Genomic DNA, 27,651 nt, shown 5'->3' on the forward strand with positions numbered 1-27,651 from the left:
AACGTTTATATGTTTCCTATTAGTTGTATGTGACAAATCAATTCATTATTGAGTTACCATATTGGGTTATATGCACAGCATAGCCAGAGCATGAGATAAGGATCATGAACTTCATATTTATGGCATGGAATCAAATCCTTATTTTATTCTGAATTGCATTTCCTTTAATGTCGCCTTTTTCTAATTTTTTAATTATTAGTACATATATATCACAGTCAAACTAGCTTGATTGTTGGTGTTTTTTTCATCCCTATAATCCATTAGAGCACTCTTCATCAAGCCCATATTTGATATTTCTTCTTTAAAAAATTTGACTTTTTTTTTTTAAACCAAGAATGACACTATATAAATTTCCATTTGAACATCCAACATAGATCTAAACTCGAGCTGTCAGACCCACATGAATATTTCATATTCCTTTATTACTTGCACCATTTATAAGTAGTTTATGGCATTGTACAAACATACAAATATGAGTTAGTTTGAACTTGTTTAAGGCCAATGCATTGTTCTTGTTAGTTTGACGTCTACAACTGATAACCAGTGAAGAACAGTGCCCAAATTTAAGTTACATAGGCATTAAACGGTGGTTCTTACGCCTGCAAAAGCAGGCAAGGCTAAACAAAACAAACAGAAAGTAACTGTCACAACACAACAAAAGCAAACCAGGAGTCTCTATTTGGCTAACTTAATCGAACAGATCCTTTGCTTGCTGCCCAGCCGGGTGAGCAACAGCCGCTTCGTCACATTTCCCCACTACTCCATCCCTCTGCTTGGCTCTCTAGCCTTGTTTATCCATAAAATGAGTTTATTAACTACATAAGATGAGGAGGTGAAAAAAAATTTACGCGCACTATTTGCCAAGAATGAAGGCCAAAAATGGCCCACACAAGTTTATAATTTTGCTCTGTAAAGTCCTGTTCTCAGCTCAGCAGCTACAGCATCAATGAACTCTTCAGTGCTCAAATACTGAGCCCGGGCAACCCTGAAGAGATCAAGCAATACCAATTATATTTGAACTTAGGATAGGAGGTATAGGAGAATGTCTACTAGGAATATCATTTTGGCATAACTTACCTAGGCCCATGAATAAGAAGTGCTAGATCCTTAGTCATCTTCCCGGATTCAACTGTTCTGACACAAGCAGCTTCCAATTTCTCCGTAAATTCCAGCAATCTTGCATTGCCATCCAGCTTGGCCCTAATAAGACAAATAAGCTTAAGTTTCTAAGCAATGCTTGAATAATACTCTGAATGCTATTTATGTAGTATTTATTAATCAACTAAACAGAATATCAGTTTGAAACCTGTGTGCAAGGCCTCTTGACCAAGCAAAAATGGAAGCTATGCTGTTTGTGCTAGTTTCGCCACCTTTTTTATGAACCCGGTAATGACGGGTAACTGTGCCATGAGCTGCTTCAGCTTCGATGGTCTTTCCATCTGGACACACCTGGAACCCAATCAAAACTTCTTTCATATCCAAAATGAATACGAGAAACGAAAACCAAGAAAGAAAAAGAAATGCAAGGACAGACAAAGTAGTACGGAGACATACTAACACCGATGTCATCAACCCAAGAGATCCAAATCCTGCATCAGTTAAACAAATGCATTAAAAGGATTGAATAAGCGCTAAATCCTAAATTACAACCTCCCATAACATGCAACTCTTCCATTCATGCCCAGCGAAAGCAATAACATAAGTACGAGATAAAATGCAAGTCCAGACCACCTCAAGTGAGTGAAACAGACCTTGTGCTAGGAAATCACTTTGCACATCTCCGTCATAGTTTTTGCAAGCCCACACATAACCTCCTTCACTTTTTAGAGCATAAGCAACCATATCGTCGATGAGACGGTGTTCATACCTACAATACAACCAAGTGAGGTGGGTAAGTGACAATTCATGCAATCTGCCTAAACTGATCATCATTCAGAGAAGAATGTCTCACCAGATCCCTGCAATCTCAAACTTTGACTTCCATTGAGTTTCATAAACTTCTTGGAATATGTCTTTAAATCTTCAAGTCATAATAAAAGATAAGCGAGAAAATGATATCAGCAGCAGAGATGATTTCCACACAAAACTGAACAAAAATGCATACGGATTCATGTGCATCTCAAGACTGACCAAGCAACCATAGGAAGGTTAGTCTAAAACACTCTTCAATCTCTCTCCCCTACCGCAAGACACAAATGCTTGAACACAATAGAAAACCACTAGAATGAAATGAAAACTGACTTTGCTAAAGGTTTAAGCGAGAGGAAGGCAAAAGAAAAATGACTAAATGACTAAAGAGGCAAAAATTTACCTTCCATCATATTTCTTGAGAATGGTATTTTTTGTGCTAAGATAAAGTGGCCACTTTTTCTGGTAAGCAGTGCTCATTGAAGCCTCAGCAAAAGCACGAATGGACTGTTTTCAAATTTCAATAAGAATACTTGTGTATGTTCAATGTTTATGCAAACTTAATCAATTGGTGACTTAATAGAAACAATATGAGAAAGAAGATAAGAGAAATAGATATAGAACCTCATCCGTGTTGTACATGGACAATGCCACACCTCCAGCACCAGTGAAGTTGAAAACCTCAAATTCTCTCTTTTCACCATGACCATCAGGTACTGCAAACATCATTGTTGAATATGTTAAATGATAACATAATAAAGCTCTCCACAAAGTAGTAGGATTTTACCAAACACCAATTTGAGTTTTCCAGATCCTTCTATAACCGTATCAGTTGCACGGTACTGATCACCAAAAGCATGCCTCCCAATACAGATAGGCTTTGTCCAACCTAAGGAAGACAAAAGTTATGATGTTGTTCCTCTTTAAAAATTTCAAAGAGAAATGCAAAGAAAACGTTGCATACTGGGGACAATCCGAGGGATATTTTTGAAGATTATTGGCTCCCTGAAAACAGTACCTGTATTGCACCAAAAAAAAAAAAAGAAAAAACAGAAAAAAGTTCCCACAATTAGATCAACATGTTGAAATATGCAAGAGGGGACAAAATAACATCAGGGAAAGTTTATCCACCATTTAAAATGTTCCTAATTGTCCCATTCGGGCTCTTCCACATTCCTTTCAGATTGAACTCCTTAACACGAGCCTCATCTATCATACAACAAGTAAGATTTTAAACAGTTTGTCAACCTTCAAGAAAAGTAATTTAGTCTTGTTTGTAAGAACGCCAAATAAATTTGTGTTCAAGTCAAGCAAATGCATGATTCCTATGGCAGTAATACATACCCGGAGTTATAGTTGCACACTTAATTGCTACATTATATCTACAATTACAGAAAAAGACAAAAATTACACAGTGAAAATAAAAGATATCAAAGGGAAACGGTTCATGTGGTTGTAAAGGCATCAATGCTCATACATCGACAGGAATGCTCTGTGTATGAATGCAGCTGTTTATATGCAATGGATTTAGAAATCCAAATTTAAGTATGATAACAAGGAGGATGATACAAAGTTATGTCACTGATAAGTTAAAAGGGCAAGTCCAAGAATCAAAGGAACCCAAGTACACATAGCACATACTTCAGAGCAGCTTGTGCACTTTCTATAGTAACTTTATCTTCTGTGGCATCCCGATTAGGAATACCAAGATCAAAATACTTGATATCCAAGTCCAAAAATGGGAATATAAGCTGCAAAATAATGAAAAGGATTGGCAGTTGGGCACACATATAATCAGAATAAATGAATATCACAAAGTTGAAGATTCATAAAAAAAACAAGAACTTTACCTTTTCCTTAATGGATTTCCAGAATACCCTAGTCATTTCATCCCCTTCATTGTTCACCAATATATAAACAAGAGAAAATCACAGTTGTGTGAGAGAGAAGATAAATACTCAAGTAAATATAACTTTTGTAAAAATTTCAACTACAAGAATCTATACATAAACTCAGGAATTTCTAAACTCCATAGCTTTGAGAATGCAATCAGTTAAAACATCATGCGAAAATTCAACAGAAAACATAACTGGGTATTTCCCCAACTGCAAGTAGAGTTCTTTTTCTTTTTATTTCTTTCTGTTATTTCATAGAAACGGAGAGATGACTTGGTTTATTAAAAAAAACATACGAAATAGAGCAAACCCACAATGATCACAACGAAAACAAATCATAAACGAAACTGTCTTTGAAGGAACAAAGAAACAGATTTGTCAAATTCATATAGACAGAAGGGGATTGGTAGCAGCAATCGATGATCAAACTGAAATCCAGCAACTTTGCTAGTGGTTCTGATTAATGTTAACAAAATCCAGCAACTTTGATGTATGCAAGAAATTGAAGAATAGGGAGATTGAAGAACAGACCATCCATTTCAACGATGGGATTGGAGACCTTGATCTTATTGAACTCGATTGCCATTTTCGCCTGCTTCAGCTGCTCCGCTGCTTGTACGCTGTGGCGATGAGTTTTGATGGAACGACTTTAGGCGGTAGCTCCGTAGCTGGACGAATGAAATTCAGGTAGTGACAACGAGTCAACAACAATAACTATGTTTTTTTCCTTAATAACCAAATTTCCAATTTTTTTGGGTTGCATATTTTCTAATATTTATATTTTATTTAATGGTAATTTTTTCCAAATAACCATCCAATATACTTGGAAGGTTTTGAGTTTGATTTCCACATAGAGCAACACCCTTTTAGCCATGTACTCATTGCTGTTGTTGGTGCAGGGGATAACATTTGCAAGGAGAACAACTGCTCTTTTTATGTATAATACAACCAGCAGTGACTTTCATCATTGCAGAGTATAGGTTCAGACTTCAGACTGAATCCTCATCTCAATATATGTAGCACTGTCACCATTACAACAAGAGTTTCAGTGAACCACAATCAATACTCAAAAAGAAGTTTCTGAGAACAAAATTAGATACACAATCTTCATTAAGTATACCGTATCTCCCCGTATGAAAGAAGGATAAATACAAGAGTTTAGTGAAAAAAATTTCCGTCTACAACAGTTCTTTCTCCTCCCCTACCAAAGAACAAATGAAATTTAAATCAACAAATTTATGTGTGTATCTTATCAGGATTCAGTTCCTTTCTTCTGTAAAATCTGGATTCCCTTCCAAAGGAAAGTTTTGTTTTTTTTTTTTTCGCGCTAGAAGTACTCAAAATCTATATAAGAAGGATCATCAGAGGTATTGTTGGTTTTAGCCCCTCCGAAGTCTGGCGTTTTCTTGTCAGCTGGGGATGACGCTTTTCTAGGAAACTGCGAGAAGTCTACAGGTTCAGGTATGTGAGGAGGCATAGCACTTCTCACAAGAGCCCAGTTTACCCCCTCAAAGAAAGGGTGCTGTTTTATTTCTGTGGCACCCCTCTTGTATGCAATTCGCTTATGAGGTTCTTTCACTAGAAGTCCTCGTATAAGATCGCGAGCGACAAAACTCACTTGCGGACTTTCTTGAAATCTCAATGGCTGGCCTACTACGTTAAAGAGCGTGGCTCGGTTCCCCTGGCCTTTGAAAGGAGTTGTTCCATGCAGCAGCTCATATAAGAAGATGCCAAAAGTCCACCAGTCCACTGCACTACCATGACCTTCTCCTCTAATGATCTCTGGGGCTAGATATTCATGCGTGCCAACAAATGACATGGAACGGACATTTGTAGGCTCTGCCATCAATTCTGGCATTGAGCCTCCCACAAAGAGGCCAAAATCTGATTTGGATTTACGGTTCCTTTTAGGCAGAATTCGTGGGAAAAATGTTGATGGCTGCATGCACCCATGGACTGCATACTCATCATCTAAAATGCCACCATTACCACTACCTCCACCAGCGCCTACATGCACAGACGAGGATTTCACCAGTGTGGGACTGACAGAGCATCGAAGGGATAAGTCGAAGTCTGAGAGCATGATATGCCCCTCATCTCTTACTAGCACATTTTCTGGTTTCAAGTCCCTATACACGATACCAAGCATGTGCAGATACTCAAGCGCCAGCAACACCTCAGATGCATAAAACCTGTGAGAGACAATTGATTAAGGAATGAAGGTCATAAAAAAATTGAGAAACTAAATAAGATAACTAGCAGAGAGAAAAATACATTCTTTTCAGAGCCAACCCTTTTGTTGTTCTGAACCATGAAATTAGACGGTATCAAATTATCAATTCAGACAGCAACCATCATAACCGAGGTGTCTTGAATGAAGCTATACTACCTATAAAAGTAAGTTTCTGAACATGCATCTAATGGTTATTTAAAGGAATAGGAAATGGTTTCCTGATGACAAGTATCTATGCGGCCTGCATCAATGACAATACTCAGTCATATGACATAGTACAGAAAAGGCATCTTTATTCAGGACTATATGTGGAGGGAAATGGGAACAATGACACTTGATGATGTGAATGTATCCGACCACTTTTGCTAAGGCTTGCTGTAACAGTTTCTCTTGATTTTTTTTTTCCTGTCTAAGCTTTCTTGATTTTTTTAGCATCTCCCATAGATTCCCCTCGACGCTCTTGATCACTCACCATATATGAATGGTGCAAAAAGTAATAAAGCAATAATAAAGTTTCAAATAGCACTCTTGAATACTAGTTTCCCTTGCAACAACGAAACTAATAGAGCTGGAATCAAGCATAAAACTATGCTTGATAGGTTAAGTTCCGTATCTGCCGTCTGCAGCTGACCTGACTCAGCAATCCTTGATAGATTAACAATACTATGCTACTTAAATGGAAGAGTAAGAAGTAAGATACCAAAAATAGTAGTAAGATAACATAATCAATGAAATAAAAACGCTGAAGGCAAACTGACCTTGCAGCTTCCTCAGTAAAATGTTTGTTCGGTTGCTTCTGTCGAAGAGAATGAAGATTTCCTCCACTGCAGAACTCCATGACCAAGCAGTAGAACTTTTCAGTCTCGAAATAAGTATACAGAGTGGGCAAGAATGGATGGTCAAGAAGTCCGAGAATCTCTCTTTCTGTCTGTGCTCTGAGTAGCTTGTTTCTACTGGCAAGAGATACCTTGTCCATGACTTTCATGGCAAAATGTGTGTTGGTTCCTCTGAGTTCAACAAGATAGACACTCCCAATGTCTCCATATCCAATACGCTTAAGAAGGTCAAAATGTTTAACACCAATTGAGTTGCCTTTGGAATTAATCATATTAATGGCATCCCATCGTACATCACCACCAGTATGAGGCTTGAGGGGTACGATGGAGCTCTCTAAGCTGTCACTGCGACTGCTATTCCCATTCCCTTGGCCTTGATTGGTTACGGAACTAGTGATCTTTGCATCACCTGTCTTTGTGTTTCCTAATAATGACACGGCAGCGCCTGTTGACATGGTTGTTGAAGTCACAGGGATTTCAGAAGTTGCAGGCGTTCTTAAGCTTGGTGCCAGGCGTTGATTAGTACTCGAGTTTGTGACAGGCTTGTCTATTGGGTCCATCTTCTTGGGATCAAATTGTGGGTTAAACTTGACATTCTCACTAATCTTGGAAACTTTTTTTGTATATGCAGGCTTACGAGGCGAATTCTGACCAGAATTGGTGCTAATTTTGGCTATTTGCTCTGCCTTTTTGCAGTCAGAAGGTGGTGGATTAGTGGTTAAGATGGTCTTACTCTTGTCAAACCCTTCCATCCTTTTGGGTTCATCCAAAGCTGCTTCTGATGGGATGTAGCTCATCTGCAATAACCAGCATAGCTAATCCTTTTACCGCAAGAAAAACACATTAATCACGAGCTTCCATAAGGACTTCTCCAAATTTAACAACAAATTCTACGTTTGCAGTAAGGCGCTAATTATTTCCTGGTTCTATGTTCTAATCAGATTGAATGTCGAAAAACTTACCTCAGATGCGTCAAGATTCCTGGCAGGCTCTGAAGACATTGATGGGGCAACACAACAGCACCCCTATAAAGGGAAAACCTAATAAAAATTTAGAAGGGAAGGCCATTAGTGAAAGTTCAAGAACATCAAAAGAGTTTGGGTTATAGAACTCTAAAATTCATCAAACAATAAAGATGCCACAAAATCCTTTAAAAAAAGATAACTCAAAAATCACAAAGCAAGCCATATATAATCATTGATTATAGAGTTGAGCATATAATCAGTGGTGTGGTGGGCACGTAATGAAACCAGACAGAAAAACCATTAGGTCAAAGGTAGAATATTAAAATCAAATCAATAAAACTAAAAGATCCCCAGTGAGAGATTTTACACAGCCATTCCCCCCATTCTGCAATAGATAGATATAGCATATGACAGCGAAGAAGTATATTCAATACAGAAGCTTATATGAATAAAAACAGATAAGACCCACTTGAAAAGACAATGCAGGGATTGCAGCATACCAACCAGAATCTCAAAGTGGCATTAAAGGAAAGGCGTTCTATTCGCTTGCCGTCTATTGTTCTTGATGCTTTGCCTTGAGGTTAATCACTGGAAGAATGGGACCAAACATGGTTTATTGATTTCACAAAGTGAGAAGAAATCCTATAAATGTCGAAGGAATGACTCATTAGAGATAACCTTCAATCAAACAAATGGGGTAGCTTGGGTTTTGCAGGAATGGAGAGAATTCAAGAAATAAGAAAAGATCGCAGAAACAGGAGAAACAACAAACACCCAACAACAAACAACAACTACTACTACTATTTACAAATAACCAAAAATAAAAGAAAAAATATCTCCAAGAAAAGAAGTCTCTTTTGGATGTAAAATAGCTTAGGTAACGACGTGGAGAGAGAGAAGAGGGAGGGAAAGAAACGGTCATAGCTATGAAAACGGGTTGAAGCCGTTTAATCCTCTCTTTTTGTGAAATTTTTGGGAATATTTTGAGTGGCCTCAAACTGATTTCTCAGCCTCTCTCTACCCGCTACCACCCCTGCATTTCCCTTCTCTTCTCCTCTCTTTCTTTTCCTGGTTCTTTTCCAATTGGCTAAACCTCACGCCTATTTTAATACTATTAACTTATGCCATACAGTTCTATAAAAAAGTAACAACTTTTATTTGTTAAAAATTGAAACTTTTTTTCCATTCAAAAAAAAAATTGAAACTTCTTTTTCCATTCAAAAAAAATTGAAACTTTTTTTACTTTGTTATCAGCAATTTTAAATATTGGTATCGAAATCAAGCCGATTGGGGCGACTCATATATGATATGACACTATAACCAGTTCAACCGACCAAACAACAAAAATATATAAATAAAAATTACAAAATTTGATGGTTAATGTTTAGATTTTTCTACTTGAATGTCTAAAAACTAAAAGGTTAATTTTAATTAAAAAATTACGTTTATATGGAAATAGAAATAAAATTGGTTCAACCCTATTTTTGACTTATCTAGGTTTCTAGCAAATATTTTATTTTTGAGCTTAATGAACCATAGATTCCAATACTTGACTGAATCGTAAATCACCGGTTACAAATGTACGTGGTACTTTGTTTTTTTTTCTAGGATAAAGGTACTTTAATAGAGATGGGTTGAGCCTAAATTTAACAAAGTTTGTTTGTATTGAATAAATCAAAATGACCTTATAATAACAAGAAGTTTAGTAGTTTATTACCTTTCATGGTTTGTTGAATTCATCATTTTTTGCTTTTATTCCAATGTAGCATATGAGTTTTATGGACGCACCGTAACGATAATGATTTTTTTTAATTGAAGAGGGGATTTTAATTTGATCAAGATGATATATCATTCTTCCCACTCAACGGGTGATTCAAGTGTACCCGTAACGACAATAATGAGTTTGGGTTGGAACGGTGAAAAAGAGGGACACAAATTGCCAAATCAATTAAAAAAAAGATTAAATCAGAGCTAAATCAAGAAACGTCGTCCTGGTGGAAGAAAGTACTGCCTAAGAACAGAAATGAACGGCGTTGGTGGCTTCAGTACCCCACCACCGCCACCGCACGCAGCAGTGCATCCGGCGGTTCAACCGCTATCGTTTCTGCTGGGGACATGGAGAGGGGAAGGACAAGGTAAGTATCCTACCATCAATTCCTTTACCTATGCCGAAGAGCTCCATTTCTCGCATTCTCCAGCCAAGGTACTCATCCCACTTTTACTTTCAATTCATATTTGATTACTGGTTCGATCATTATCTTTATCAAAATCGGTTCTTTTTTTGTGGGTTTTCTGTTTGGGAGAGAAGCCTGTGATTGCTTATACTCAAAAGACTTGGAATCCCAGCTCCGGCCAGCCCATGCATGCCGAGAGCGGCTTCTGGCGACCCAATCCTGTCGATGGTACTCTCCAAGTTGTAATAGCTCAGAGCACCGGCCTTCTTGAACTTCAGGTCTCTCCCATGACACATTCTCTTTTATCCCCAATTAATTTCGTCATCCAATTTTCCTTCTTGTTTCTTGGGTCCAGAAAGGGACATTCAGTGCGGAAGATAACGTGATAAAGCTTCAGAGTGAGCTTGTGGGGAATGCTTCTAAGGTAAATAAATCTGCTCATTCTATACTTTTTTACTTGTGGATTCCTTGCAAATGAATGGCTGGCCAATTTGGGTTTTGCTGTACAAGGGGCACTCTGTTTAAACAGCTGTTGTGTTCTACTTCTGGGGATTAGTTTACACCACCAATTATTCTTGCAAGTTGGTAAAATTATTCCCCAAAACGAAAAGCGAACTCCCTGAAAGGTTATTTCTTTTGGCCTTAAGATTTTCTTTCTTTTTTTTTTGTCTTCTGATTGGTAAATGGAAGTGGGGTTTGAATCCCTATCCTTAGGGCAGGGTGTGGAGGACCTTGACCACTTGAAGAAGATTTTCTTATTGTGTCAACAATTCGTTGTCCATTTGGCTTATAATTTGAAGCTCATTGCATTAGATTCTTGATTTTATAAGCACTTAAGAATTTGAATTAAAGGCACCAATTTGACTTGGAATCTAGCAGAGCGAAAACTTGAAATGACATGCTATAATGAGCAAGCATTTCTTGTGTTGAGTGGTAAAGTATTACTCATCCTGCTGAAAATTTTGCTTCATGTTAGAATGGGGCCATCTTGATGGTTTCTATTATTTTCTGGATGCTGGAGAATTGTGTTTGCAGACCACAGTTCATTTTGTTTCATTTTGTTTATCATTGTTAATAGGTGGAACAGTTATCCTGAAGTTTTCTTTAATATATTATGTATGAATTCATCATTGTTAAATCATCAAGTAGACTTATCCGGGAAACGGATACGTGTAGGGAGGTTTAGAACTGTAATTCCTGTCTTATCGAGAGCAGTAGTTAAAATCTAATGCTAAGATAACTCAACAAAAATAAAATCCAAGAACTTTAAATGTGAGCCACATCTTTTGGTAGACAAGTATCCATAACCATAACCTCGTCATTTCAATTTCAAAGTCCTTACACTAGAAGCACTCACTGTGGGGGAGAAGTATCTATAGCATGGTCGTGATTGCAGTCTTTACGACAGAAGCACTCACTATGTGGCTAGAATACCTACCAGAGTTATTTTGTGTTTGCAATATGTGGTTCATGGAAGAAACTTGAGTTACTCGGAACTTACGATAATTCACAGAACTAACTGTTAGTTTCTGGATACTATGTATCCATCCTAGTCATTGTGACACTTGAGTAGGTCATTTGTTCGATTGTCGTTTGGAAGAATTAATGTTTGTCTTGTTGGAAGCAACGGGAAGAGTAAGATGACGAAAATTTTACGTAGACCATGTATCATCCAAAAAGAAATAGGAAGTTACCTATTTTGCTTATTAATTCACTTCACATTTATGTTTTTAGTGTTGTCGGTTGACTGTTTCATCATTCTCCTTGCTTGAGCAGGTGAAGGAGATCACTCGAATCTTTGAGTTGGTTAACGGCGAGTTGACATATGTGGTTCAAATGGCAACCAATATTACTGCCCTTGAACCACATCTGAAAGCTGTACTGAAGAAGCTCTGATGGTATCTTCAAGATGGTGAAAGGAGATCGTGATCATATTATATGACCCGCTTATTTTTAATGTTTCTTGCGGCATTATCACTGAGAACCACAATGCATGGATTTCAGTTCCAATCCAAAGATGTATATGGTTCTACCATGCCTTTCTTTGTTTCCACCATCATCTCTCTGTTACTCCATTGTGATCTGTAGTTTGAAGAATTCGTAGTATTTACTTGAAATCAATGTGATTGAAATATATGTTGCTTACATCCAGAATATTCTGCTTTGTTTAATGATGGAGCAAAACAACTGTACCAAAACGAGAGGTGACTCGGTTGGTAATTGGCCGAGGTTTGTTGGATTTCAATATAAAAAATATTTCTCAACGGTATTTAAAAAAAAAATTATAATACCTCATTATGGACAACTACAATTATCCTACCATGGAATAAACAGGTGGCTCTATTTCCGAGCTTCTGAAGGTGGATCCGCCTTTTCAATTCTTTGTTTTTTTTCCCAAAATTGACATGGTGCCCACAAATAAATGCTAAGTTCTTTTATTATTTTTTTAAAAAAAAAAAAAACTTAGTGTGGGTCCCACTATCGTATCAAACGGAGCCTACAAGCAATTATTTTTGAGCGGAAGTATATTTCTGAATGTTTCCCAATATCATAGCATGAATCTCACAAACTGTTTTCCATTAACAATCCTGGAGATAATAATATGTCAATATGATGAATGTCACAGTTGAATACGTGAATATATACACTGACTTTATGTAAAGCGGACCAGTCCAGCCCGCGAGAAACTCAAAAAAAACCGGGCCCAGTATGCTATGTGTCCAAGGGTTGGGCCTAGTGTGCCTGGCCTAGCGGGCCTGACTAGTCCACTTATTTGTTTTTAATTTTCTAAAATGTAAAGCAATTATTGTTATATTTATTGAAAAAAAATATTAATAAAATTTTATAGAGACATCCACTTAAACACTTGAATGAATATTATTTTATTTTATTTATGACAACTATATTTTACAAATTACATATTTGAACAATGCATAACTTAATAACGTACAAATGTTTCTCTAAAAAATAACGTACAAATGTTCAAAAAAATTGTTAGCATCACAATTGGTTGAAAACATCACAACTAGGTTAGAAACTGTTTCACTAATGTCGATCTTAATTAGCATCACAATTACCGCATTGGATACCAATGTCGATCTTAATTCGCTAATAACTTTTCTATCTGTAGAAGAAGAAAAAAATTTCGATAAGCACGGAATATTGTAGTTGGTGATTTTTTTTCCACTATTGTAAGATGTCAATAGTGTTTAATTCTCTTCATTCATATGAATATTAATCTTAATCTAGTGGTGGGTGGATTAATAAACAATTAACGGAAAAAAATAAAAGAAATCTACCTTTTTCGAACACGAACACATTAGAATTAGAACAAACCACATATATATATATATATATATATATATATTCTCTTCATTGCATATAACACGGCATGATTTGTGCAAGAAGGAAGAACCTAACACCACACCACAACATTAATTCTTGATATTAGCTGTTATTACATAATTTATAACTTTCTACACTTCATATAATTTGAGTTGATCGATCTTCTTATAGGTTGACAATGATTGCTTCCTCAACTGAGATCTAATATATATATATGTGTGTATGTATATATATTCCTTTTGGTTTGGTCATCGGTGAAATCATGGTAATATACATAAAAGATCTCCCTGGTATTCAGGCATGTGGTTGTTGGGTTGATTGAGTTGAATTCTAACATGGACAGCCTGTTCAACATAATGTGTGTGTGTGTGTATATATATATATATGCAAGTCAAGTCAACAAGAATCGGAAGAAATTGAAGGTCATTGGAATTTGTAACCATTGGTGAATTTAGAAAATGAATTGAGGGAGGGCTTGGTTAGTGGCAAAGCGAGATTGACGGAGATTCGGGGACAGCGTCATCGATTTTTTTAGGGTTATTTACTGAAAAATGGCTGAGAATAAACAAATATCTATATGGAATGAGCTTAGGAATTTAAGACCAAATCTATATGGAATGACTTTAGTTTTAACTTAAGTGTTCCATTCTTAAAACTAAAATATAATTATTTATAGAAACTCAATTATTTGTCTTTAATTTTCTCGATCTAAATTCTACAATATTTGGATTGGTCATGGGAAAATGTCTTTAAATCCTTTGAGTGATTGGACATATTAAAGCTTGCAGTGCAAGAATAAAAGTCTAGATCGATCGATGCAGACACTCACATGCAGGAATAATTGAATTTTGATTAGGATGACCATGAATCTCTTTTCTAAACGTACAATACACACTAAACTCATATATTACACTAAACTCATATATTACGCAAGTGTGTCATTAGTTGAACGGCAATCATATTACATGTAAGGAATCACCCACTCATTAGGTTATGGGGTCGAATCCTATCCCTCCCCCAACCCCTGTTTTAAAAAAAAAAAAACACTCATATATTACAAAATTCTAAGACTTTTTTTTAATAACAAAGAATGACATTATATAATCTTATACTTTGAACATTCGATATAAACTTAAACTTGTGTCGTCCAGCCCGTGCACACAAAAATCTCTTTAAATTATTGAAAACTCGTATTCGATATTGATCTAAACTCAAGCTATTTGACCAATATTCAAAATATATATGCGTACCATCAATTACTTGGCATTTTAACTAATTAAGCTATATACGTGCCAACACCAACTTTTTTCTTCATTCTTGACTTTTTAGTTTAGTAGTGTGTGTGTGTGTGTATATATATATATATATATATTCTACCAAGGGTTTGTTAATTAATTGAATTTTGATTTTTTTTAGGGGGAATTTTGAATGTTGATTGTCAAAAGGAAAAAACAAAGAAAACCCCATGTATGATATATCCTCTCCAAAGCCAGCTAAGCTAAACATGCATGTCAGATCAAAAGTCCATGCCATGTGACTTTCTTCTTTCAAACCTACGTGCATCTCTGTAAAACACCTCTTTCTTTTGCCCTTTTTCCTTTTCTTTTTTTTTGTCTTTAATCATTCATTTTTTATTATTCTTTTGAAACAGTGACCTCTCTTTTTTCCATTTTTTATTTTATATTATTCATTTTATTTATCGAATTCCGTAAATATTTCGAACTCGCATGACTTAGTCAATTACTGGATCATCACACTTTGAAACTCAAACCTAAAAAAAAAATTCGAATGACTAAATCACTTCATTTGCGATGTGAGATATTATAGATCGTAACAAGACAACGATTTAAACTGAAAAGTAGTATAAATTATTTATTTATCATTATCATCCGAGCCTTTATCCCGTACAGATTATTGTAATAATATATCACAATCTGAAATTTAAGAAGGTAAATAAATAGTTAACCTAATTGCCGTGGATAATATTGTATTTTACATCATTTTTGACAGAATGAGAGTCAATAATGGATGTGTTAATTATCCCTCAAATGAGAGAATGACATGAATTGGTCCCAGAAAGCTAGATGTGCTGCTATGCTGGCAATGCACCGTTACACATACATCAACAAAGAAATGTCCCTGTAAATATATCATATAATAATACGTTTGCTTACCTAATTTCTGTTGATTAATTTCATTAATCTTATTATATTACTGCTATATATGAGTTGATTACGGGTTACTATGACTATATAGCACCATAATCATCATCACCTTTTTTTAATCGACAAACCACTCAACCTAATATGCCCTTCGGATAACTGAGTGGACGTAAACAGTGACAAATTCATGATTTGTGATCATTAGGGACACAAAAGTGATGCGGTGGTTCGAGGACAACGCCACATAATTTTTTTTTCCTTTATATCATGGATCCACGATTCACAAATATAGATGGCAAACACATTAATAATATTTCAAAGTAATAAGAAATATATATATATATATATATATATATTAATCCATCGTGAGTTTTTGGGTTCTTTATGTTATGAGTTCACGATTCACAAATATAGACTACAAACACACAGAACACAATAATAATACTCCAAATCAATAAGAAATTAAATACATATTAATTTATCATATTAATAATATCGCAAACACTTTTATTCGCAACCACTTTTTAGGGTTTCTAGAGTTATGCACGCACACGATATAGAGACATCAGATATACTAATTGTCTGACAACAAACAAGAGGTATTAATAGTGGGTGGGTATGTGTGGACTTGTGGGTTAGGAGAATAAGAGTGTTGGATGGATTTGTGAGTTGGGAGAATAGTTTAATGAACTGAGTCAGTGTCACTATAGCCACAACATTAGTTCATACTAGGGTTAATGGAAACTTTTTGAGTCATTGGGGCACGATTATGTGTGTCTGCATCTGGATGTAAACTTTGAGTAGTTAGAAGAGCCCACACCATGTACCACGTTGATAAAATGTAAGATTGGGTTGAAATCCATACAGATAGGAATCCGAAAATAGGACAAGCCCACGGAAAAGGGATTTCACAAAAAAATATGAACTTGTTAGTTCGAAGTTCAAACTCCCGATCTCGAAAGCCGTAGACCCTAAATCCAAAGATATAACTAAATAGTTGATAATCATCATCACATGATTAAAGAGAGAGACATACAATCATACACACAAACAAACAAAAAAACAAAACCCCAATAATAAAATAGACAATGAAAGCAGACAAAGATGATAATCAGAAACAACACACCAACTTCCTTCTCTTTCTGCCTCACAACATCTCTGTTTTTCTTCTCTCTCTTTGTGTGTCTCTCTGTCACTTGTAACTTTCTTACAACTAATTTAATGAAGCTCCCCAACTGTAAAACCATCTCACCCTACCTAAATTTAGTCCATTTATAGCATTTGTTTTTCCCCCAATATCATTCCTTCTTTCCTTCCCTCATCATTGGCCTTTCAATACTGGATGATGGCATGCTCGATTTCCTTCCTTTTGGTGTCGGTGATGGTCGCCGTCGTCGTCACCGACGTCAATCGAAATGCCATGGCTTCTGCGACAACATTGAAGATGGAGATGTTACACAGGCACCATCCTCTGCTCAATGCCAGACCCGAAACCCAATTGGAACGCGTCAAGGAACTGGTGACCAGAGACAAGATTCGCCATGAAATGATTGCGAGATCCCACCAGCGAAGATTGACTGTGAAAACAGAGGAACAGGAATGGAAGAAAAGCGGCGGCGGCATTGAGTTTCCAATGAGGGCAGGGAGGGATTATGGGGCAGGGGAGTACTTTGTTAACTTCAAAGTGGGTACTCCTCCTCAGAATTTCTTGATGATTGCTGATACAGGGACTGAATTGACATGGATGAACTGCATTTACAGATGCAGAGCTCATCACAATTGTACTCTTAATCCCCCAAACCGCCACCAGAGGAGGCTGAGCCGCCATGTTTTCCGTTCTGATCTCTCTTCCTCTTTCAGAACCATTCCTTGCTCTTCCAGGACTTGCAAGGTTGACCTCTCGAATCTCTTCTCCCTCACCTACTGCCCTTCCAATCATACTCCCTGCAACTACGATTACAGGTACTTATATACACCCATCTCTCTTTCTTTCTTAATCAGATTAATTCAATCAAACCCAGATGGTATTTCGATTAATCATGCCTGCTAATTCAAAAATTAAGCAAAACCCATTAATGCTAATGCACATCTTTCTTGCTCTGTATAGGAAAAGGCATGCCTTTTTGTACAAGATTTGCTTAGATTAATTAGAAACTGAAAATGCAAAGACAAAGTAGGACCAAAAAGTAGCTGGAATTAAACCCAATTGTCTGTTTCTGAAAAATCTTTAGTCTTTGTTTTTGAGGTTAAAGACAGATTAATTAAAAATATGGATGAGCTGAATTTTGAACCCGTGTTACCTTATTTAGCTTTGGAAGGTTAAAGTCCTATTGAAATGGTAAGTGCTGTAGCAACGAGAGGTGGTTCGGTCGGCAATCAGTTAGATTAGGCATATGTGTGTTCAATATTCGATTTCAAATGAGAAACATATTTCTCAACGGTATTTAAAAAAAGAAGAAATGGTAAGTGGTGTTGTAGCTGGTCATGGCTATAAATAGTTGAGGGCTCCTTAATAATCAGATAGCGATGCTGTTAAATCCTTATGCATTTAAGCATTCTGCCTTCTTTACCTGCATCCATCACTGGGTTTAAATGTCAGTTATTGTTAGTAGGTGTAGCTTCACATGACCCACATTTTTAGTACCCATTTTATACAGACATGTACCCTAAAGGTCTCTGTCTGCAAGCATTAATGCCATTGCCAACCCAACCAGAATTGACAACTCCTAATTTTTGTGTGTTCATCTGCTAAATTAGTACTTGATGAATGTCAATGTTGAAATGCTTTGATTCATTTTCTGATCTTGTTTCTTCTTGTTTTTGGCACTAGATTCGTTGATGGGTCGTTCGCTACCGGACTATTTGCAAGAGAAACGGTGACAGTACACGGCGCAGATGGTTGGATCAGAAAGCTGAAAAATGTGTTAGTTGGGTGCAATAACAATTTCCAGGGGAGTTTTGAGAATGTTGATGGTATATTGGGGTTAGCCTACAGTGAACATTCATTTGTATGGGAAGCTATGGACGAATTCGGAGGGAAATTTTCTTATTGCTTGGTTGATCACTTAAGCCACAAGAATGTCTTCAATTATCTCACCTTCGGGAACAACTCCAACCAGAGTCGACGAACGCCATTATCGGGCAACGTAAGGCGAACAAAGCTTGAGATTGGTTTAATCCCTCCATTCTATGCCTTGAATGTTAAAGGCATCTCCATTGGCAATTTAATGTTGGATATTCCCATCAAGACTTGGGATGCAAGTCAGGGCGGAGGGATGATCATTGAGTCAAGCACAAGCCTAGCGAGCCTAGCGCAGCCGGCTTATCAGCCTGTAATCGACATATTGCAGAAATCGGTGTCGACATTCGAGAAAGTAACAGTAGATGGAGTGCCATTGGAGCACTGCTTTAATTCCACAGGGTTTAAGAACTCAATTGTACCAAGACTGGTAATACATTTCATGGATGGAGCTCGGTTTCAGCCTCATGTGAAGAGCTATGTTATTGATGTTGCTGATGGAGTGAAATGTCTGGGAATAGTCATGGGAAAATGGCCTGGTTACTCTGTCATTGGGAATATTATGCAGCAGAATTATTTGTGGGAATTCGACCTTGCCGGAGGCACGCTTGGATTCGCTCCCTCCACCTGCAAATAGCTTTTGCTTGATCTTCTCCATCTCTCCATCTCTCTCTCTGTCTCTCTCTCTATATATATATATGTAATATACAGGACAACAGACAGATTGAATTTGTTATTCTTTGTAACTCTACACTCCTCTATAGTTCTCTTATGTGTATTCATATGTTCCGTGGATCTTGAAAGATCACTACAATTGTTCTTTCTTATAAATCTTCAACAACAGCTTTAACATCACAATAGAAATCAAAATTATATTTAACTCATTTTTTGTTTTGGATGTTCAGATGCAGTGAGATGTTATGATTATGAACATCAATGCAATGCATATGGTAAGCACAAGACTCTCATATGCTATTTGATAAACTGTTTGTACCAAATATAACTTCATGACACGTGGCAATATGGGTCCATCATTGGATACTCTCAACAAATCATCACAGAGACATGTGGTAAAAGTAAGGAGATTTTATGTTAAGTGTGTGTTCATTTTGTAAGGATTGTGATCACACATTAATTTGGTCTGAAATCCATGATTGTGTTGTTGGAAATTTGGGTGTCTAAAGGTGCATTATTCGAAAGAGCTAAAATCCAGAGATTTATCGTTAGAATCATTTTCTTCAATTTAATAACAGTCTATTAATAAATGGGCGAGATTTTAGCCGGATAAGATCAAAACAGTTCAGAAGATCGAGGAAGTTGATGACCCATACATGCTTAGTTTTTCTCATACATGTTTTCAGCTATTGCGCATCCAACCGAAGATTGGAATTGACTACCTTTTGCACTTTGACAATGAAGCCACTTTCCCATGACCACCCATCAGGAGCAACCAGAGATGACAACCATCGACCTGAAATCATCAACAACATACCTGAAGTCTACTTTCCAGAAGTTATGTTGTTTTAGCTTGTAAGGTACATATTTCCATACATTCCAGTAATGTATTCCCAATGAAAACTCCAATATATTTCAGCGATGTATGCTTGTTCATCATTACAATAGAAGTACTTTCACTCCAGTGTTTGTCTTCTATCTTTTGTTTTTTTTGCGTGACACTCAATAAATTTTAAGTTGTTTTTTTCAGGAAGACATCCTCAAACCAACAGTTTTGTGTTTGCAAATTGTACATAGCTCATTTAGGTAACAGATCAATTGGTGCGCAATCCCCTATCAATTCTTTGGATTGACAACAAATCCTAGCACGCTCAAATATACAGACTCATCATATCATAAATTCTTATCCCCAAGTGTGAGAATCGACTGATCTCCTGCCCAGACGTAGAAGAGGCGAACATAAACATATATAAAAGTTCAGATTCACATGCAGCCTAAATGGCATCATAATCATTGCTTGTTAACTCCTTTTGCTTCTGTCTGCTATGTATAATAACTAGAATACCTAAACTAAACTCATTATTCATATCTATGACAAAACGTATAAGATACAATTGTGAGGAAGATTATGCTTCCAAGGAACACACTAGGTAGCTAGCAAGTGATTCCACAACAGTGAGTGATGTAATCATATATATAGTTTAGATTCTCAAATATGTATGAACTACTAATAACAAGCCTTCACTGATAATGCAATATATATATAGATATATATATACAAGTAGTCATTACGTGCAAACTTGAAAATTGGAAGGGGAATTATATGATTTGTGGACACATTGATATGTGATTGCAACTTTATTAAAGTTTTTTCTTTTCTTTTGTTGACAAGCAATGCTTTATTAAAGTTATCCGATCACAATCAGGCACGCTTGAAGACAAGTTATATATATGGATATACCCAATCCAAAAACAAAACTTTTTAAGAGCATCCACACTCCAAACACATCAATTTTTGTGCAACTATCAATTTAACGTTACATTCCAATACACCCACAATGAACACACCTGAGCCAATACTCCATACTCATTTTTCTCCCTCTTCTCTCTCTTCCTTTTCATCATTTCTCTCTTCACTATTTATGAACCAAGAAACACTCATTGCAGACGTATAACACTAAATTTATCAAGAAAGTATGATTTCAAGCACTTTAAAGAGCATCCATTGTGGATGTTGTAAGTCATTGGAAACTTTATTATTAGTCTAACTAGGTGTAAATCAACATGATATTATTATACCAAATAGTTTTATTTTCAAATATTGATAACAAACTTGAATTGTAATATGATTATTATTCACTATTATTCAGGTTTTGAGATCTATTCTTCTAGCAAAAAAAGAAACAAAAAAGTTTAAAATGAGAGCAGAGGGAGAATCAATGCACTGATGGACTTTGGGGGGGGGGGGGGGGGGGGGGGTGGTGGGGGTGGTTTAATGGCTTCTTTCTACCTGCAACTAGGATAGGACTGGACTTGAGTTTAGGGTCTAGGATAGATTGCAGATCTAAGCTGGATGGAAATAAAAAAAAGTGCAGACAATGAAAGGATTCAATCACCATGGTAAAAGACATATTATTCTGCATACCAAGCACCCCAATTGATTGGAGTAGCTTGGCGTTGGGCATTCCGAAATTCTTCTTTTTATTGTCTATCTGAAATATCTTTTCCCTGTTCAAAGTCTCCTAGTGGGTGAAAGATGGTACACACCAAACTATGCCGGTTGAAATGAGAATGACAAAGTCCCATTTCTACATGCATGGTATTCCTTCAAATTGGGGTAGTAAAATTGCCACAAGCTTAAAGCTGCATGCTCATGGACTTCAATCTATTGCCTTTCTAGATTAATCTTAACTGGAACTGCAAATGTCCACATTCAACATGTAGCAGTAGAGTAGCAGCAGACTAGCATCCATTAGATGATGACATATACTGCATCTTTCTAAATTTCTCAATTATCCAATTTACTCCTAAAGATCTCTGGAAAACATGATCGAACACCAACCTAAATGAATGCAAAACAACTGCAGATAATCAAGGGGTTTCCCGTCCTCCACCTTGGAAAACTTTCAATTCACCAAGGCCTTTCACAAAAAAGAACAATATACCAACTTTCATCATTTCTACCATCGCTGATGATTTTACCATAATAAACCAAAACTCTCTTTCCAAGACTCAAGGTCTGTCCATATGTAGGAATTGAGGACTACTAGCCTGGCGTAAGACCATATACAGAGTTTCAGGTCACAAAAAATAGCTCAAATCGCAGCTAGTAAAATGGTAACTCTAATAATATAGAGTTTTTAATTCTGTTGACCAGGAGACTGTCCACGTCCACCACGTGCACCACGTCCACGAGGAACCCTACCACGTTGCAAAACTCTTCCACGACCTCTGCTAACTGTAGGAGGGGCTACAACAGGTCTAGCTTGTCTTAGAGCAGCCTTCTCTTTAGCTCTCTCTAATATGTTGACAACAGTTGAGGGATTACCTGCGGGAGATGCCTGCCTAACCTCTTCTGTTTCAACAGTTACACTAGAAGTACCTTGTCTTGAAACATCACTTCCTATAACAACACTCGATGTACTTTCTGCAGTGGCCGAACCAGCTTCAACATTCTGATCACTTGCCACTGTAATCTTGCCATCCCCATCATTTGATTTATCAGGAACTTCATTGCTCTCTTCGGTATCATCACCTTCATCATTTTTTGCACCTTCATTTTTCTCATCATTAAGAAAATCAGAAGAACCAATCTCTCCCAAATCCACTGCTACAGCAGCTTGGGATTCCTCATCAACCCTAGCTGGGGAAACTGAAGGAGTGGCAACAGCATCAGCCTGAACTTCCATATTTTCTTGGTTTTCACTAGTTTCAGGTGGACCGGTAGCACCCTCATTTTCGGCAGCATCTGGCAATAGCTCTCCTTCTTCCCTATCACTTTCAGATTCCATTATTGATTGCTGGACGTCTTCCTCAGCCTGATATTTTGAAGCCTCATCAATCACCATCTCTGTTTCTCTTGGTTTATCCAGTATCTCTTCTAATACAATCCCCTCTTCAGTCTGCAATTCAACTTGATTCAAGCCATCCAACTGTTCCGACTCTTTCAACTCCTCTCCAGCAATATTAGTCTCTTCATTCTCAGTATCAACCGCATTTACAGTAGAACTAGAAGGCAAATCACTGACAGCATCAAGTGATTCTTCCACGGCTGGCAGAGATCCCAAATTCTCAGATGGAGCAACAGCTTGTCTTTCAGCATCCTCTTGTTTGGAATCCGAACTTCTGGCCTTCTTCAGCACATGTGCCCCTGGATCAGAGCTGGTATCCCCTTGACTGTCCAGCTCCTCGTTTATTTCGAAAATGGACGAAGTTTGGCGCTTGCGTGCGGCTACTTGAGTCAATAAAGAAGTTCCCAGAGCTTCAGTATCCAGAGGAGCAAGCTTACCCCCATTGTTAGCTCCATCCGTTTCAGACATTTCTGTATCAGCCTGTGGTTCTTCCGGTTTAACAAGCCGGGGCCGTACTAGCTTCCTCCCTGTTTTACGAGGTTCACTTACCGTTTTAGGCAAAGAAAATCTCCGCTCTTTTTCTTCCATTGCTTTCGATGGTGAATGAATTTTCACAGGATTTATAGCAGATACGATGGAAGGAGCTTGGACCGGAACTGTCTGACCTGTAGAAGGGGCAATATCTGGCTCGGGTCAAATAAGAAAAAGAAACAAGCTAGTTAAAGTCCACTACAGAAAACAAGACATAGTTACTTACTTGTGATATCTCCAACAGTTGAGGCATCAGCGGGAAGACTGATTCCAAGGTCAATAGAAACTGCCTGTGCAACCTTTTCAAAATTATTTATTGCTGAGACATAGGATGCACCAAAATCATCCAAAATGGGTCCAGAAAGAAACTGAACCACTGATGTACCCTGCAAAACGTTTCGTGCAACAAAAATATAAATTAGACTCTAGTTGGATAAGAGAAACAAAGTAGTCATGGAAAAAGAAATCATTAGTAGTAGACAAAAAAAAAAAAACAACTAACGCTTTTAACCTTTCTCAATTGAAAAATTTTGCAGCCATAAAAGGGGGGGGGGGGGGGGGGGAACCTAAATTGCATTCAACAAAATGATGAAAAATACACTGCAGTTGATAGGTTGCATCTGAAGTCGAACCACGAACCATACAAAGCAACCAAGTTAAATAAACCTTAGCCAAGAATAATGAAGAAAAGAAATTAACAGTACAAAAACTTACCTCTGGCATCTTGCTTTCAGCTTGCTTAATCTTTTCTAGTTCATCAGAAAGGCGCTTCAGAGCCTGCTTATGCTTTTCAAATTCACTAGTGAACTTTTCCTTTCCCTAATATTGGCAAACGGAAGCATTAATCATGGGAGATTCATTAAGTTCTTAGCCACAATAGATGTACAATAAACTTTCCATTCTATACACCAAGCAGGCATAAAAAAACATATTATATCAAATGACCAGCTGAAATAACAGAATGGAACATGAGCTGACAGCATATGAGGATCCCATGAAGTGTACCTGATCAGATTTTTTAATTGATTCTACAATAGACTTCTCACAATTCTGACGCTTAACTTTCTCCGTCTGATGATCCTCCTTCTCCTTCCTCAACTCCTCACGTTGCCTTTCCAGAGTTCTCTCGAGAATCTATGTTGACAAAGTATCAAAATAAAGATTGGTAAAACTGAAGTAAGAAAAACAGTAGGGCACAACAAAAGACAGTATCATTTTGATGAACCTGTATTCTAGTGTCTTTCTCCTCCTTTTCCTTCATCACTTGTTCACCACTAACATTTCCTGTGGACCTTTTACCTATAACATGTAGTTGCGGCATAAAATGAAGCACATGATAGCCAGATAATGAGAATAAGTTACACTTAAAGGAGTTCTTACCTTGTTTTGAGTCCTCCATCTGCTTGGAAAGCACTAGATTTTGTTTGCTCAGTTCCTCTTTCTCCTTTGTTGAAGTATCAAATCTCCTCTACACCATGCATCAAATGTTTGTCACAATGCTCAATGAAAATTATGGTACAATGCAAACTTTTGAATTAAATATAAATAATCCGAACCTTAAGCTGACCTATCAGCTTCCTTTGCTTCTCCACTTCAGATCTCAGACTAGCCTGCATGTAAAATGATAATCATATTGTAGATTAAGATATTTTAGGATGAATACCCTTTCTGTCACTGGCTAAGGTCACGACCCACTGGTAACACCAAAGAATGTCATGGAGACCTATTAAAAGAAAGTCCATATAGAACAATCACTGGAAAGTCACCCAAAGAAGTTCCTGTGATAAGAACCAGCCTTCCAACACATTATATCAAGGGCCCAACCCCCACCCACGCATGGGCTGGGCTGTTCCCAGAGGCCCAACAGGCCCCCAAGCCAAATACCTTGGGCCCAATCCCCTTTAGAAAACCCTTGGTACAATGTGAAGGCCACTTGGTCACTTATAAATTGCATCCTCATGCCCACATCTTCCGATGTGGTACTTATCAATACCGCCCCCTTTGAGACCAACGCCCACGTTGGTCGAGCATCATGGCCGACTCCTCCGCAGGGCCCTTGCCCATGAAACACTGGTATGGAGGGGTTCTTATCAATGGTATCGGAGCATACGATCTTGTTGTGCCTTCAACTTGGGGCCGAACCTGCGGAGTGCCCGCCCATGGTGCTCGACCCATGGGGGCAAGGGCCCTGCGGAGGGCCCGGCCATGGTGCTCGACCAATGTGGGCGTTGGTCTTGAAGGGGAGGGTATTGGTAGGATTGTCCCACATCGGAAGATGTGGGAGCTAAGGTGATGTTTATAGGGGGAGGTATGGGCCTCCCTTAGTACCCAAGGTTTTCTAGTATGGGTTGGGAGGCCTTGGGTACAGCTGGCCCATATGGGTGGGTGTCGGTTGGGCCTTGGGTGCTGAGCGTGTATGGGCGCGACTCTATCATCCTGCAATAGCGGAACTGCAGGTTCCCAACAAAATTCCACTACGAATGAGACGCACATATCCTGACAGCCTAGAGCTAAGAATTTGTCTGCAAAAGATTTTGTTCTTTAGTTCCATTTATGCGCAAGTGAGATGAGCATTTCTACGGAAAGTCACCCAAAGTAGTCCCCTACACGAACAATCGAAAGGTAGATTCCTAGCAAAATGTTACTCTCAACGGACAATCTCATATCCTACTAAGATTCGCTTTCAGTAGATGTGGAAGCGAGGAAGAAGGTGCCGTTATCAGTTCTTATTTTTCTTTGGAGTTTATTCATAATTTAAGCCACACATTTTTACTCGGACCGACATTTCAAGATAATGTATGGACTTTTTTTTTCCCTTCATACACAGCAGAACTTTGAAAACAATGAACGAGAAAACCCAAAGATGAAGAAAAAAAACAAAAATATAAAAAGCAGTGACAACATCATGTCAATCTTAAAAGAGGTTACGCAGGTCTACCTCTGCCAGTAAAATTTCATTTATCCTTTTTTCCCTCTCATTCAGTTCCAACTTGCTTTTCTCAAGGGCTTGCTCCGAATTTGTTACTGTATCATGATATTTCGAAATCAGGCTCTTAAGTTCCTCCATCTCGGCATCCTTTTCTTCCAATTTTTCCTGGTGGGAAAGAGAGAATGAGATTAAACACTCCATTAATCATGCTACTACAACACTAATACTAGGATGAAAATCACACCCCCAATACATTTCCATCTCGCTTCTCTCAAATATGGAAATTAATTCAACATTTGTATTTCGTTTAATAATATAGTGCAGGAGAAAAAAAAACAATTCAAGGAAATTAATAGGTTGCAGTAATTGTTGGAGAGTAAAAGTGTATTTCCATGCCATTTTTAGAAAACCTTGACACTTTCGAGAACAATAACATAGATAAAGCAAAACGATAAAAGCAATAAACTAGTGTTTGTCTGTGGGACCTTTGTCTTTTGGCTTTTAAGGACATTATAAATCACCAAAACTATGGTGCTATATAAGATTCAATACATAATTCAACATGAAAAAATGTTCTCAAAGGTCTTGAAAGTCATAGGAAAGCCATGAGACTCCCTCATATCACACTCCAATAGGTTCGAAGACAGATTCTACAGCCTAGTGTGGGCACGACCATTTCTAATAGAAAGGACAGCGTAATATACTAAAAGTTCAAATGCCATAATTCATAGAAACTGTACAATATGCAAGAAAAAAAGGAATGGACAACATAGTTTAGTAATAATTCATAAATGGTACATACTTTATATACATATTCAGTGCAATATAAGGAAAAATATTAGAAAATATTATCCTCTCTGAATGCTACCATCATTAAAAGACAGCTATTTGATATCTGCAATTCATAGCCGTAAAGGCTAAAATATACAGATTTTACGCACTCTGTCATCGCTTTAAATGCTAAGAACAAGCTACTCAACTAAAATTTCAAACTAAAGGAAGATCTTACCTACAGACTCACTGGTTAATCAGTGAACCATGACAAGTTCATAGATAAATGGTGGAGTTGCTATAGCCAATCCACACTTTAGAGAGCTATCCATCCAATCTAGCGCAACTAGTTAAGTC

General features: G+C 37.4%; 5 protein-coding genes across 8 annotated transcripts in view; 2 read left to right on the forward strand and 3 right to left on the reverse strand.

The window, feature by feature from the left end:
• Nucleotides 1-548: 548 nt before the first annotated feature.
• Nucleotides 549-4,502, reverse strand: LOC119987666 (isocitrate dehydrogenase [NADP]-like). The gene is made up of 15 exons (XM_038832582.1): nt 4,335-4,502; nt 3,759-3,802; nt 3,550-3,659; nt 3,253-3,290; nt 3,040-3,117; nt 2,873-2,926; nt 2,696-2,797; nt 2,533-2,624; nt 2,312-2,415; nt 1,952-2,020; nt 1,752-1,867; nt 1,555-1,589; nt 1,307-1,449; nt 1,078-1,200; nt 549-985 (listed from the first exon to the last, which is right to left on the reverse strand). Exons 1-15 carry the CDS (start codon nt 4,387-4,389, stop codon nt 895-897), a joined length of 1,254 nt encoding a protein of 417 aa, XP_038688510.1. The 5' UTR covers nt 4,390-4,502; the 3' UTR covers nt 549-894.
• A 364-nt stretch (nt 4,503-4,866) lies between these two features.
• On the reverse strand, nt 4,867-8,886 carry LOC119988606 (serine/threonine-protein kinase RHS3-like). 2 transcript variants are annotated; one of them, XM_038833704.1, is made up of 4 exons: nt 8,342-8,886; nt 7,835-7,912; nt 6,795-7,669; nt 4,867-5,995 (listed from the first exon to the last, which is right to left on the reverse strand). In XM_038833704.1, exons 2-4 carry the CDS (start codon nt 7,871-7,873, stop codon nt 5,131-5,133), a joined length of 1,779 nt encoding a protein of 592 aa, XP_038689632.1. In that variant the 5' UTR covers nt 7,874-7,912; nt 8,342-8,886; the 3' UTR covers nt 4,867-5,130. The 2 variants fall into 2 exon arrangements, with proteins under 2 accessions (XP_038689632.1, XP_038689631.1); XM_038833703.1 differs by having other exon boundaries at nt 5,131-5,995; nt 8,338-8,886.
• An 855-nt stretch (nt 8,887-9,741) lies between these two features.
• On the forward strand, nt 9,742-12,162 carry LOC119988571 (UPF0678 fatty acid-binding protein-like protein At1g79260). The gene is made up of 4 exons (XM_038833655.1): nt 9,742-10,040; nt 10,146-10,289; nt 10,367-10,435; nt 11,788-12,162. Exons 1-4 carry the CDS (start codon nt 9,861-9,863, stop codon nt 11,905-11,907), a joined length of 513 nt encoding a protein of 170 aa, XP_038689583.1. The 5' UTR covers nt 9,742-9,860; the 3' UTR covers nt 11,908-12,162.
• A 4,462-nt stretch (nt 12,163-16,624) lies between these two features.
• Nucleotides 16,625-19,414, forward strand: LOC119990048 (aspartic proteinase NANA, chloroplast-like). Its single transcript, XM_038835865.1, has 2 exons — nt 16,625-17,480; nt 18,349-19,414. Exons 1-2 carry the CDS (start codon nt 16,861-16,863, stop codon nt 19,172-19,174), a joined length of 1,446 nt encoding a protein of 481 aa, XP_038691793.1. The 5' UTR covers nt 16,625-16,860; the 3' UTR covers nt 19,175-19,414.
• A 2,416-nt stretch (nt 19,415-21,830) lies between these two features.
• The window catches only part of LOC119988481 (nuclear-pore anchor-like), a 28,810-nt gene continuing 22,989 nt past the window's right edge, over nt 21,831-27,651 (reverse strand). For 2 of the 3 annotated variants that reach the window (XM_038833539.1, XM_038833537.1), the window contains 8 exons: nt 26,533-26,688; nt 25,151-25,204; nt 24,975-25,062; nt 24,820-24,893; nt 24,600-24,728; nt 24,309-24,413; nt 23,821-23,980; nt 21,831-23,746 (listed from right to left, as the gene is read on the reverse strand). In XM_038833539.1, the coding sequence (XP_038689467.1) occupies nt 22,353-23,746; nt 23,821-23,980; nt 24,309-24,413; nt 24,600-24,728; nt 24,820-24,893; nt 24,975-25,062; nt 25,151-25,204; nt 26,533-26,688 (2,160 nt within the window). In that variant the 3' untranslated portion in view covers nt 21,831-22,352. The remainder of the gene's footprint in view (nt 23,747-23,820; nt 23,981-24,308; nt 24,414-24,599; nt 24,729-24,819; nt 24,894-24,974; nt 25,063-25,150; nt 25,205-26,532; nt 26,689-27,651) is intronic. The other variant, XM_038833536.1, reaches the window with a different exon arrangement.

This window comes from Tripterygium wilfordii, chromosome 21, assembly GCF_013401445.1.
Source record: "Tripterygium wilfordii isolate XIE 37 chromosome 21, ASM1340144v1, whole genome shotgun sequence".
Lineage (NCBI taxonomy): Eukaryota > Viridiplantae > Streptophyta > Magnoliopsida > Celastrales > Celastraceae > Tripterygium > Tripterygium wilfordii.